Below are 14,473 nucleotides of genomic sequence, written 5' to 3'. Positions count from 1 at the left end.
GTTGATTCTTGTGTCAAATCTGAATCAAATCTTTTGAATGACCGGTAGGGGTCAGACAAGGATGTATCTTGAGCCCTATTTTATTTAGTTTCTTTATTGAAGAATTAAATTTGATGTAGGTTAACTCAGGAAATTTGGGGATTCAACTAACACAGTACATTTATCATCTGTTCGCTTTACTTTACGCAGATGATGTAGCCATTTTTAGTGACTCAATTCCAAACCTGCAGAAATTGATTAATATAATTTACAAAAATAAAATAAAATTAGAATTAGAAGTTGTTTCCTATTATAAGTATGTAGGTCTCGTGCTTTCTTCCAGAAACATTTGGTCTAAAGCAGTTTCTATTTTAGCGGACCAGGCTGGGAAAACGCTTAGGATTCTTTCATCGGTATCTGTTAAACTTAATGGGGTTCATTTTGACACACAATTATATCTCTTATTCGATGTTACGGATCCGAAATATGGGGATTTCAATACTACTACCAAATTGAAAAAGTACAAAGGAAATGATGTAGGAGGCTTCTTGGGCTCCCTCAAGGTACTGCCAAAGAAGCTATAGTTGGAGAATGTGGGCGACTTCCAATTTTTGTTTCCACGCTTAAACGTTGTATTAAGTTTTGGTTTAGACTCTTAGAACTCCCCCCGACGAGAATTCCCAGGCATGCCTATTCAATGTTGCGTAATCTCAATGATCTAGGTAGAAATAACTGGGTGACGGCAATTAAACATATTTTGTATTCATATGGCTTTGGGTATGTCTGGCTAGCTCATGAAGTAGGTGGCAAGGACGTCCGCATTTTTGCCTGTTTTTGTTGTTGGGTTTTACCTCTTAGAATTGAAGGTCGGCGTGAAGATTTGCCTACAACGGAAAGAGTCTGTAATGCATGTCGTGCTAATATTGTCGAGGATGAATATTATTTTCTGTTGCTTTGCCCAGCCTATAACACAATAAGACTAGAGTTAATCCTCCAAAATTATTCATTCCAACCAACCGTGAATAAATTTCAAAGGCTTGTTCAATATTTGTGTGTTTGTGTTCAAAGCATTTGAAGTTAGGAAAGAATTGTTAACAAATTAATTGTTATTTAATTCCGTTGATCTAAAACCGAAAATAATATCATATTCTACTTGAACCTGTCACATTTTAAGCATTGTTTTGATATGTTTGTATATGGGCCGGTGGCCTAGGAAAGCAATAAAAACTTACGATTATGTTGTATGTACAGTTCATTCATATACAAGAATTAAGTAAACGGCTTTTACCACATACTGTATTAGCTTTGTAAACTTCAACAATCTCACATTAGCACTTAAAATTGTGCAAAGTGATTGCATATGTCCTAAGTTGTTGGCATACAGAACCCCGCAGTTATAAAGTCGATAAAATGAATAAAAACCAGATGACAGCTGCCTATATTAGCACATTGTAACATGAGCTGTCTGTAAAATGTTAACGTACAGTGTGCAAAGTACGAAAAAACAATTGCAAAGTTGGCGAAGTTGGCGCAAATTTGGATAAATTCCAAATTATTCGTACAGATGTGTGGTTAGGTGATCGACCGACGTCTAAAGTTAAGCTGAATCGGTCGTGGTTAGTATTTGCATGGGATACTGCCTTAGTAAACCAGCTGGTGGATTTTTTTTCATTTCATCACGCACATAAAAACGTTATGTGGCAATGTACGTGCATTCTTTCTTATCATGATGTCAATCATTTATTGTAGTTAGTCGTGAAGATTTGTGTATTATTTAAATTCATAGAATGTTTTCAAATTTCTTCTAATTTTCTATGACAAAGTTGTTGATAATATCGACACATCGTGGGTTTAGGCTGTTAACACTGTGCACAATTGTGTAAAGTGATTGCAAAGTTGGTAGATGTATTTGTATACATGTCCTAAGTTGTTGGCTTACAGAACCCCGCAGTTATAAAGTCGGAAAAAATGAATAAAAAACAAACAAAAGCTGCCGATATTAGCACATTTTAACATGAGCTGTATGTAAAATGTTATACCACTTTTGGTCACGTGCATCATTGTTCTCGCCAACGATTTATTCTTGCAAACAGGGTGAATTTATATGCAAATTGTAAAAAGCAACGCATTCGCAAATATGCAAAATGTAAACGGTCACACTTTTATTCATATGCAAAGTGTAAATGCTACACTTTGTATCAAAAGTGTAGCGTTTACAATTAACGTATCAATCAAAGCGTTACCGTTTACAATTTACATTACAAATTAAACAAAGTATATGCATTTAATCACACAAATCACAAGGAGGGTGCAAATTGCACTAATTTAATTATACTTTCTATCGAAAAAAGTACTACAACACTACAATTCAATATTGACACATTTGTTTCCGTCCTGGATCTTAATTTTAAATTGTTTAGAACAACAATAATTTGAACGACACATTTCTCTGAATTCTGCATGTGATGTTGCAGTCACTGGTTCAGGCGGTGGCTGTTCATATCTTTCAATCTTATGTTTGTGTACGGAATCGGAATCGTCAATTACGATGGCTGAAGTACTTTCTTTCGGTAGTGGAGATACGATTTTCTGAAGAGAGTTACTTGTTCGTTTATATGTTCTCAACCCATCATCCGATCTGTGACCATTGCGTTCTTTGATTAGTTGCTCATCAAAGCCTTTTTCATACAACGAAGTCGCCGCAGTAACCTAAAAGTATGAAAAGAATGATTTGAGAAGTAAATATACCGACATTCATTTGCATCGCGTTTGAAATACGTTTTCACAATGTACAATATTTGTTTTCAATCGGCGAAATTCAAACACATTTGAACCCATCCCAAGATTCCATCCACCCCAGAATCACTTGAGACAAACTTACCTTACCCGAGTGTCCAGTATGATACCCATCTATTCCAGCCAGATCACACATTCTTTGTGATATTGTAAAGTATTTACTCCAATCTTCTGTTTAGAAAATTTGAGCCCTCCGCTGGACGTCAGTGGACGTCGGTAGAAGTGACCTTTCGGTGGAATACATTGCAAATAACGTTTCAATAACTGAACACCACAACGCGTGTTGGAAGGATCGCCGTATTGGCGCACATTTTTATACGGGATTTTCCGCGAGTAATACAGTCCTTGATTATTTTTACACGGTCTACCATTAAATTCAATATAGTCAGCTTGATTGTCTGATCCTTGTACTAACTGTTCGGCTGTAAGGTTACTATGTTCGTCGACTGCTCGGAGAGCGAACACTTATCCCACAATTTGTTTTCATCATCATCATCATCATCAGTGTATGGTTCAGCTTGACGTTTAATAACACCTATTCCCCGTCTGTCTATACTCTTCATTACACCGTCCAGGGTGTGACGGAATTCCATAAATTCCCGAGCATGTGTATCCATAAAGCACAAGTCAACTCTTTTGCATTCGTCACGTAAACATCTCTGAATTGCGCTACAAAGCACCCGCATGCTATTAGATGGATATTCTGCCCCGTCTTGCCGACGAGCCTCGATAACAAAGCAACACAACCAAAATGAAAGTTCACGTACACCAAGTTCGCTGCATAATCTGGGAACAAATGTGAACACGTCACTACTGCTTACCCCGTGCTTCTCGACTCGTTCATTTCTGGCTCGGCCCCATTCATCCCACACAGACACTCCCCAGTTAGTACATCTACGCGTGTTTTTTGGCACTCGCGAATTCTGAATGGCAGCTATCTGTTCATTGTCTACAGGTAAACCGAAACATTGACGTTCTTGTTGTTTTGTTAACTTAAAATCTTCTTTTTCGTCGTATTGAGAGCAAAATCTCTCAATGTCAACGTTGTACTCCGAATCGGAGATGTCACTGTATTCGACCATCACTGAGCGCTGACTGCATTCGAAATGACAAGACCATGCTTTGATACGTTGAAAATTCAAATGTATTCAAAATATTGACCAATGAGTGGAGTTTATTTGAAAAGACCATTCAGCAAATAAGGCTTATTGGTCATATCACTTAACATCCAATAGTATTCGATGAACGCAGATGAGCTTTACTAATTTGAATCTCAAAGAGCATTTTCATGCAAATTTGAAGTGGCACAATCTCACGCACAACCGAAACAGTCACTAAAAATCTCTTGCAATTTAATTGTTTTATGCATGGGGATGCGTGGTATAAGCCGTTAATCGCAACTCGTGCGTTTACAAGTTGCTGACAAAAACTGTGGCCTTTATAGTTATAAACGCATCCAACTCGTGCGATTAACTATACAAATACAGTATGGAAAGTACGAAAAAGCGATTGCAAAGTTGGCAAAGTTGCTTGTATGATTGACCTATATCACTGTCAAGCCAGCACCGTAGTAAAATTGCGAAAACATTAACTAAATATATAGAAAATGCCCCATATATAGGCAGATTATACCATATCTTGGCAAAGTTGCTTGTATGATTGACCTATATCACTGTCAAGCCAGCGCCGTAGTAAAATTGCGAAAACATTAACTAAATATCTAGAAAATGCACCATATATAGGCAGATTATACCATATCTATTTTAAAACATTATTAAACATGAAATAGTCGCGGAATCGAATAAATTTCAAGTTGTTCACACAGCTGTGTGGTTAGGTGGTCGACCGATGTCTAAAGTTATGCTAAATCGGCCGTGGTAAGTACTTGTATGGGATACTGTCTGAGTAAACCAGCTGGTGTTTTTTTTCGTTTCATCACACACACACGCAAAACGATATGTGGCAATGTACGTGCATTCTTTCCTACCATGATGTCAATCATGATGTCAATCATTTTTAGTCCTGTAGATTTTTGTATTATTTAAATTCATAGAAAGTTTTAAAATTTCCTTTAATTTTCAATGAACAAGTTGTTAATGCTCTCGGCACATCGTGGGTTTAGGCTGTTAACACACGGTGCAACGTTGTGCAAAGTGATTGCTAAGTTGGTAGATGTATTTGTATATATGTTCTAAGTTGTTGGCATACAGAACCCCGCAGTTATAAAGACAGAAAATGTAATAAAAACCAGATGAAAGCATCCTATATTAGCACATTATAACATGAGCTGTCTGTAAAGTGTTAACATACAGTGTGCAAAGTACAAAAAAGCGAATGCAAAGTTGGCGAAGTTGTTTGTATGATTGACCAATGTCACTGTCAAGCCTACCCCGCAGTTAAATTGCGAAAACATTAACTGAATATATAGAAAATGACTCATATATAAGCAGATTATACCATATATATTTAAAAACATTTCCAAAACATGAAATAGCCGCGTATTCGAATGAATTCCAAATTATTCACACTGCTGTGTGTTAGATAATCGACCCATGTCTAAACTTTAGCTAAATCGGGTGTGGTTAGTACTTGCATGGGATACTCCCTGAGTAAACCAACTGGTGGATTTTTTTTCGTATCATCACACACATAAAAAAGATATGTGGCAATGTATGTGCATACTTTCTTACCATGATGGCAATCATTTATTGTAGTTAGGCGTCGAGATTATGGTATTATTTAAATTAATAGAAATTTTCAAATTTCTTCTAATTTTCAATACAGTTGTTGTTTTATTCGGGATTGTTACATGTGATATCATATTAACAAATCCCGTAGTTAAAAGTTCGAAAATGTGAATAAATATTTCGCAAATTGATGTTAAATTACCATAGTGTTACTCCAACCATACATAGGTCATAGGTCAATTCTAGAAGTTACTTGTGCCAGCGATATCAATTTCAAAACATCCAAAAACATTAAATAGCCGGCAATTAGGCTTAATTTCAAATAATTCATGCAGCTATGTGGTTAGGTGACCGACAGATGTTGTAAGAAAAGCGCGATCGGGCGTGGTTAGTACTTACATGGGAGACTCTCTGAGTAAACTAGGTGTTGACTTTTTTGTTTGTTTCATCACACACATGTAAAAGATATAAGACAACGTTCCTGCCTTTTTTCTTACTGTGATGTTAATTATTTATATTGGTAAATCGTGGAATTTTTGTAACTATTTTAATTAATGAGAAGTTTCAAATTCCTTCAAATTGTCAAGAACAAGTTGTTGATGCTGTCTTCACGTAGTAGGATTTAAGCTGTTAACACACCGAGCAAAGTTGTTCAAAGTGATTGCAAAGTTTAGAAATGTTATTGCAAATTTGGTAGATGTATTTGTATATATGAGCTAAGTTGTTGGCATATAGAAATGCGCAGTTGTAATGTCGACAAATTTAATAAAAGCCAGTTGAAAGCAGCCTATACATATTCACATGAGCTGACTGTAAAATGTTAGAAAACAGCGTGCAAAGTTGGTAAAAGCAAAGGAAATGTTGGCGGATTTTTTTGTATATTTAACCTAAGTCATTGTCACGACGTCCCCGCAGTTAAATTTCGAAAACATTAAGTAAATGTATCGAGAATGCTTCATATATATATTAGCAGATTATCACAACAGCCAACCGAAAAATCGACAACAAACTACTTGCAAAGTTGTGAAAAGCGATTGCAAAGTTGGTAGTTTTATTCGGGATTATTAATGTGATATCGTATTAACAAATCCCGTAGTTAAAAGTTCGAAATTGTGAATTAATATTTCGTAAATTGATGTTAAATTACTATGATATTACTCAAACCATACAGAGGTCATAGGTCAATTCTAGAAATTACTTGTGCCAGCGATATCTATTTTAAAACATTTCCAAAACATGAAATAGCCGCGAATTCGGATAAATTCCATGTTATGCATAGTGCAGTGTGCTTAGGGTATTGACCGACGTCTAAACTTAAGCTAAATCGTGCGTGGTTTGTATTTGCATGGGATACTGCCTTAGTAAACCAGCTGGTGTATTTTTGTTTCGTTTCATCACACACATAAAAACGATATGAGGCAATATACGTGGATTTGTATTATTTAAATTCATAGAAACTTTTAAAATTTCCTCTAATTTTCAATGAACAAGTTGTTAATTCTCTCGGCACATCGTGGGTTTAGACTGTTAACACACGGTTCAAAATTGTGCTAAGTGATTGCAAGGTGGTAGATGTATTTGTATATATATGTCCTAAGTCGTCGGCATACCGGACCCCGCAGTTATAAATCGAAAAAATGAATAAAAAAGATGAAAGCAGCCTATATTAGCACATTGTTATATGAGCTGTGTGTAAAATGTTAAAATACAGTGTGCAAAGTACGACAAACCAATTGCAAAGTTTGCGAAGTTGCATGTATGGTTGACATAAATCATTGTCATGCAAACCATGTTAAATTGCGAAAACATTAAATATATGTATAGAAAATGCCCCATATATAAGCAGATTATACCATATCTATTATAAAACATTTCAAAAAATATGAAATAGCCGCGAATTCAGATCAATTCCAAATTATTCATACAGCTGTGTCGTTAGGTGATCTACCGATGTCTAAAGTTAAGCTAAATCGGGCGTGGTTAGTACTTGCATGGGATACTTCCGGAGTAAAAGTGCCTTGTGGAATTTTTTCTTACCATGATGTCAACTATTTATTGTAGTTAGGGGTGAAAATTTTTGTATTATTTAAATTTGTAGAAAATTTTTAAATTTCTTCTAATTTTCACTGAACAAGTTTTTGATGCTATCGGCACATCGTGGGTTCAGTCTGTTAACACACGGTGAAAAGTTGTGCAAAGTGATTGCAAAGTTCGTATATGTATTTGTATATATGTCCTATGTTGTTGGTATACAGAACCCCGCAGTTATAAAGTCGAAAAAATGAATAAAAACCAGATGACAGCTGCCTATATTAGCACATTATAACATGAGCTGTCTGTAAAATGTTAAAATACAGTGTGCAAAGTACGAAAAAACAATTGCAACATTGGCGAGGTTGCTTGTATGATTGACCTAAGTCATTGTCAAGCCAATCCCGCATTTAAATTGCGAAAACAACTAAAACTAAATGTATAGCAAATGCCCCATATATAATCAGATTGTATAACATCTATTTTAAAACATTTCCAAAACACGAAATAGCCGCGCATTCGGATAAATTCCGTATTATTTATACAGCTGTGTGGTTAGGGTATTGACCGATATCTAAACTTAAGCTAAATCGGGCGTGGTTAGCATTTGCATGGGATACTGCCTTAGTAAACCAGCTGATGGTTTTGTTTTCGTTTCATCGCACACACATAAAAACGATATGTGGCAATGCACGTGCATTATTTTCTACTATAATATCAATCATTTATTGTAGTTTGAGGTGGAGATTTTTGTATTATTTAAATTCATAGAAAGTTTTCAAATTTTCCCAAATTTTCAATGAACAAGTTGTTGATGCCATCGGCACACCGTTGGTTTAGGCTGTTAACACACGGTGAAAAGTTGTGCAACATTGTGCAAAGTGTTGTATATATGCCCTAAGTTGTTTGCATACAGAACCCCGCAGTTATGAAGTCGAATACATGAATAAAAACCAGATGAAAGGTGCCTATATTAGCACATTGTAACATGGGCTGTCTGTAAAATGTTAAAATACAGTGTGCAAAGTACGAAAAATCAGTTGCAAAGTTGCCAAAGTTTCTTGTATGATTGCCCTAAGTTATTGTCAAGCCAACTCCGCAGTTAAATTGCGAAAACATTAACTAAATGTATAGAAAATGCCCATATATAAGCAGATTATACCATATCTATTTTAAAACATTTCCAAAACATGAAAAAGCCGCGAAATTGGATAAACTTCAAATTATTCATATAGATGTGTGGTTAGGTGATCGACAGACCTTAAATGACCCTGGGTTACTATATCTAGAGATTTTTTATAGAAATCGATCACTGTTCTTCAATGTACATTGGTGCCAGTCACACAGTTTGAGCTGAATTAAAATATTGTGCCCGACAGCACTTGATTTTAACAATAGCAATGTACCCAATTACCATTTAAATGTATTTTGCAATTAAAAATAAATTAAAAATAATTAAACTTCGCTGCTCGTGAAGTATTTTAGATACTCATCTGTCTTCTCAGATTACTTCATAATTAACAAGTTTACAAGCCGTCACTACAACCCTCCAGGGATATTGGAATTGTGGCATTCAAAAACCTGGATTCCACTGGCATGGCCCCTGAAGCATGCTATTTGGCAGACCTGTTAAATATATTATAGAAGTAAATCAAATGAAACCCACAAAGCTAACCTGGTTTTTCTGACACATTGCCCCCCCCCCTCCCGAGCCACAAACACTGCAAATAAGTCTTTCAGTCAAACACAATAGGGAGGTGTAATAAAGAATATAGTGTTCCTTGCAGTTTTATTCGAATATGATGTGTACGTTACAGTCCCAGACTTTCAATATCTTAATATTTTTTGTAGCTAGTTAGCTATGTCATGTGTCACCAAGTTGCATTGATGTTGTCATGACGATGCTATGGGGCGACGCCCTCACTGGCGGAGTCCACATGCCGTCATGACAACGCATGCAAAGTATTAAGACTATTGGTTGAACGATTAACACTGTCGTTTATAAAAATGGGGGGTTCTAGCGTATTAAGTTAGAAGAGGACCGGGGGCGTATGGTGACGATTGTAGTTGTAATAAATATCCGGCTATACTATATTACTGGTGTCCTTATGACTGAATGGTGCGTATAAGTGTCGAGCGATCCTAGTGTACCACTCACTGCCTTGCGAGTTACCCATTCCCCGTTACAACCACTTCCCGTATATTCAACCTGACGAACCATCCACCCTTAACAACCTCTGATAGACGAAACCCGCATTGTTTACATGGTGGAGAATCCACTCGACACACGACGCCAAGACACAAGATTATCTTCAATCTAAGGTACGTACTATTTTATTAATTTTGATATATACTTAGTGTATGGCCTCTGATTTGCCTCATATTATTCAGACAAGATCTAGAGCTAAACTAAACGAAATGACTCATAATCCAACCCAAGAATTTGTGTCTAACATTGAAGAAAAACTTGAACTTGTTACCGATACATTAGACGACTTGAAACAATTACACAATGTAATAGACAACCTACGTTCCTCCTCTCTTGAACAAACTCTTCACATAAAAACTTTGTCTGAAAACGAAACAAAATCTCGAGGCGCTAGTCTAGGTTCATCGTTCGCACCACCCAAATTTTATGGCGACCGTGATTGTAATCCAATATCATGGTGGGCCCAATTTACCCAATTCTGTACTCTCAATCAGTGGTCGGAAGAAAAAACGATGCGTGCATTGCCACTATTTTTATCCGGTTTAGCATTTGATTGGCAAGGAATCTTTCACAACGAATTAAAACTACATTCACGGAACTAGAAACCGAGTTTAAAACCCATTTTCGCAGTAAATCTCCCGAATGGTTTGTATCTAAATCTCTGGATAATGTAAAACAACAGATATGTCAAAGTGCCGCAGAATATGCGCGTGTTTTAACTTTAGAGATCGAGAAATCTAATGGCAACACCGACAATTTACTTATCACGTTTCTTAAAGGTTTGCGAAGCGAGTACGCTCCGTATATCATTCTAAAAAATCCCCAAACCACGGAGGAGGCTTTGGATATATGTTATGAATATGAACTTATCGCATATACCAAAGAATCTGAACAAACCGTCGCACAACTAATTCCTGGCGTACCCAGTGCTAGCGCTAATAATCTGACCACCCACATACTTTCGACGAAACTGAATAAATTACAATTACAAATGGGAGAAATCACAAAACATTTATCAGAGTTTCAGATGAGTAAAGACGAACAAAACATTACTGACAGTATAAACCACATACATTCTCAGAGTACATCACACTCACGCACACCGCAACAGTATCGACATCACTCTGACTTGACAAAATCCGTTCCGAGATTTTCACAAAAGGGTGATGGATATGCCCAAGGAAGGAGTAATGGTACATTTTCTAGCCACCGTAAACCTTTGTACTGCTCAAATTGCCAAATGGTGGGTCACGCTACAGAGAAATGCATGCATAGATCTAGCAAATATTGTGATTTTTGCAACAGACCAGGTCATGACAATTCTGAATGTTGGTCCCGGCCTTTGCACTATAAACGACGACAACCACAGAATTACCACGACCGCAATTCTCGTCCTGCTTGCTATAATTGTGGTTCGGAAAACCATAAAGCATTTCAATGTAATCAGAGGTCTTTAAACTACCACAACCAGTCACGGTAAGTGGTGGTGTGTCTGGTTCAAATGATCACAATAAACTTAACCCATCACAGTTCCCATTAAATTCCATTGCCCTCCCTGAATCGCACGATATATATTTTGATAATTTGATTAATGTTCAAATTAAGAGCTATAATATTAAATGTTTATTAGATAGTGGTGCCATGATAAGTTGCGCAAATAATAATATTTTCAAGAAAATTTCCTCCCTCCGCCACATTCCGCGCTCTAATCCAACAGTTTCTAGAGTCACTACAGCTTCGGGTGATCCACTAAAAGTAGAATGTGTTTTAGAAACTTCTGGCATTATTGGCTCTCAGAAAGTAAAATTACGTCTCCACATTATCCCAGAATTATGGCAAGATATCATTTTAGGCCAGGACTTTTTGGCCATACATAAAGTTAAAGTAGATTATGGTTCCAATAAATTTAGTTTTCAAACGCCTACAACATTTTCCGCTGCTCGTAGTTTCGCTATTCCACCTAAAACTGAATGTATTCAAGTGGCCCGACTGAAACCAAAATTGCCAGATTGCCTAATTGGGACAACGTTTGCAGCTAACCATACCACAGCTAAAGGATATACAACTGGTCGAGTTCTTACTACCGCTAAACAAAATAAAATCCACATTCGCATTCTTAACCCATCAGATAATACAGTATATATAAAAAAGAACACAAAACTGGGGAACTTCTGCCCATTGCCCTCTCAAGCTACGATTGTCCCTCTCCCTGAATCAGACAAACATCCCACTAATACTCCTGTGGAACCCAATTTAGGTGAGGATGATCAATATCTACTCTCCGAAATTAAATTATCCGAATCTAATATTGACTCACATGAGCGAGAAATACTAAGGGATACTATTCTGCGAAATAAACAAGCATTCGTTTTGTAATATCTTTTCTCATGAAATTCAACTAAAACCTGGCGAAACGTTTCTATGCTAACTCCATTAATTTGGACTTTCTTAGAGAAACAAGTAAATCCGACAATGAGGGGAAAGAACATGATGTATATGATGTCAATTTAACAGCACAAGTTTGCTCCCTAGGTATAAACGAATCTAACGATTCCAACAGCGATTCTACTTCCAGTGCCGGTAATTCTAACCCTATTTCTTCATCCCCTGACAGTGAAAATACTTCCAGAAATAATTCACACACGGATTCAGATGATATATTCCAGTTCATTGTTGTCGCACAACGGAAACATCCCGAACTAAAACCATTTTTTGATTTCTATGAACAGGGAAGCCTTCCAGGGGATGATAAATTGGCTAAAAGAATCATGTTACAGGCCCAATATCATATGATAGTGGACAGCGCCCTCTATCGACTAGCGTCCCCATCGGTAAAACGACGGATTTTAAGCGAATAATTAAACAACTGGTAATCCCTAAGGTCCTACAGAATCAAACTTTGAAACGTATGCACGACTCGCCTACCGCTGCTAACCACGCAGGATTTGAACGTACATACGCACTGCTTAGAGATAGATATTTTTGGGTTAATATGGCAAAACAAACGTACAATCACGTGAAGACGTGTGAACGTTGTCATACTAGAAAACGAGCCAACATTCCATGTAAATCAAATTTGCTGTCACAGTCCGTTGTCTCCCCAATGCATAGAGTTTGTATGGATTTGATAGGCCCTCTGCCTAAAACAAAAGACGGAGTCTATGTTCTTATTCTTACCGACGCCCTAACACGATACCCAGTATGCTACACTCTAAAAGATGCTAGATCCGAAAGCATAGCATACAAACTAGTTGAGTTTTTTAGTATGTTTGGTGTGGTCAGGGAAATACATAGTGATTGCTGTAATAATCTTCTTTCTCAGGTGATTCTAGAAGTTTGCCGTATATTTAATGTCAACAAACGCATTTCAGCTAGTAGACATCCCAGAGCACAAGGTCTAACTGAACGAGCAATTCAAACGCTCATTCATACTATCTCTATGCAAGCAGAAAAACAGCCACATACGTGGGATCTATATCTCCCATTTGCATTATTTTCTCAGCGCATTTCGATAAACGCCACGACTGGTTTTAGCCCCGCTTTCATGTTATTTGGTTTCCAGCCAACATTGCCCGCAGACATAGAATGTACGCCATCTACGGCCGGACATATAAATGTTAGCACTCACTATAATAATTTAGCCATAAATAGAAAACATGCCAGAAAAGTTGCACTCAACAATAATCGTAAGTTTCAACAAGAAATGATTAATCGCTATAACCGTCACACCCATCCTATTAATTTTGAAGTTAACGACTTGGTATATGTACATTTTCCATCACGTGGTAAGTTCACACATCCATTCAGAGGTCCATACACCATTTTTGAGACATACCCTACAAATACAGCAAAACTTATTGACCCTAAAACTGGAAAGAAACTCCGTCATGTTGTTCATTATGACCGCCTAAAACTGGCATTTATTAGACCCACTTGCGATGACAACCAGGTTTATGATAGCCCTCAAGCTGAACATATTGACATAATATCGGATAACCAAACAGAGCAGACCAATAGCCAAGATTCACAGGACATTAGCCTAGAATCGTCGCAATCGTCTTCTTCTAGTGATGAATCTGACTATATAGTCGAAAAATCATAAAATGTCGTTGGAATAAAGGAGTTAGGGAATATCTTTGTAAATGGCAAGGATATCCCAGTAACCGTAATTCATATGTGCCGTACACCGATCTCAACCTCGCAGCACAACAATTCGTAGATACGAACACTATCCCCACCGTAGGGAAGAATTCACGGTCTAAACGTAATTTTATAAGATCTATACTGAAAGAGAATAACATGCCACTGTTTAACTCTGATCTATTTTAACATTATTATTATAATAATTGTTTTCCTTTTTATTTTGTATTCTTTGTTGTTAATCCATTTTTGTTCAGTAACACGCATATTTTAGGTGCTAGCCGTTTTTCCACGTATTTTATTATTTGTCTCATCGTCACCCTTTCTATTGACCCATAGCCACAAAGCGGAGTCTACATTTTAACATCCCATACATACTTTGTTAACGCAATGCACCGATTGTGCTATGCGGGTGGTGTTACCGAAAACACGCATTCGCCTTATTTTGACAACTAGACTCTATAACGTATCGTAATAATAGAGATCCACAGACAATACGATATTCATTTGTCTCATATCTATTGTTGCTATTTCACGCCTCTATATGTTTTATGTGATAAGAGAAGTAAAAGATGCATTACAACAATTACGAAATGAGCATCATCACGTGATTCCTGGCACAAGACGCAAA

General features: G+C 36.9%; 1 protein-coding gene across 1 annotated transcript; it reads right to left on the bottom strand.

The window, feature by feature from the left end:
- Positions 1-3,185: 3,185 nt before the first annotated feature.
- Positions 3,186-3,857, bottom strand: LOC146747467 (uncharacterized). The gene has a single exon (XM_085496661.1). It carries the CDS (start codon positions 3,855-3,857, stop codon positions 3,186-3,188), a length of 672 nt encoding a protein of 223 aa, XP_085352787.1.
- Positions 3,858-14,473: the final 10,616 nt, after the last annotated feature.

This window comes from Saccoglossus kowalevskii, chromosome 3 (assembly GCF_978046115.1).
Source record: "Saccoglossus kowalevskii chromosome 3, keSacKowa6.1, whole genome shotgun sequence".
In the NCBI taxonomy this organism is placed as follows: Eukaryota; Metazoa; Hemichordata; class Enteropneusta; family Harrimaniidae; genus Saccoglossus; species Saccoglossus kowalevskii.
This window is presented reverse-complemented; position numbering and strand designations above follow the sequence as displayed.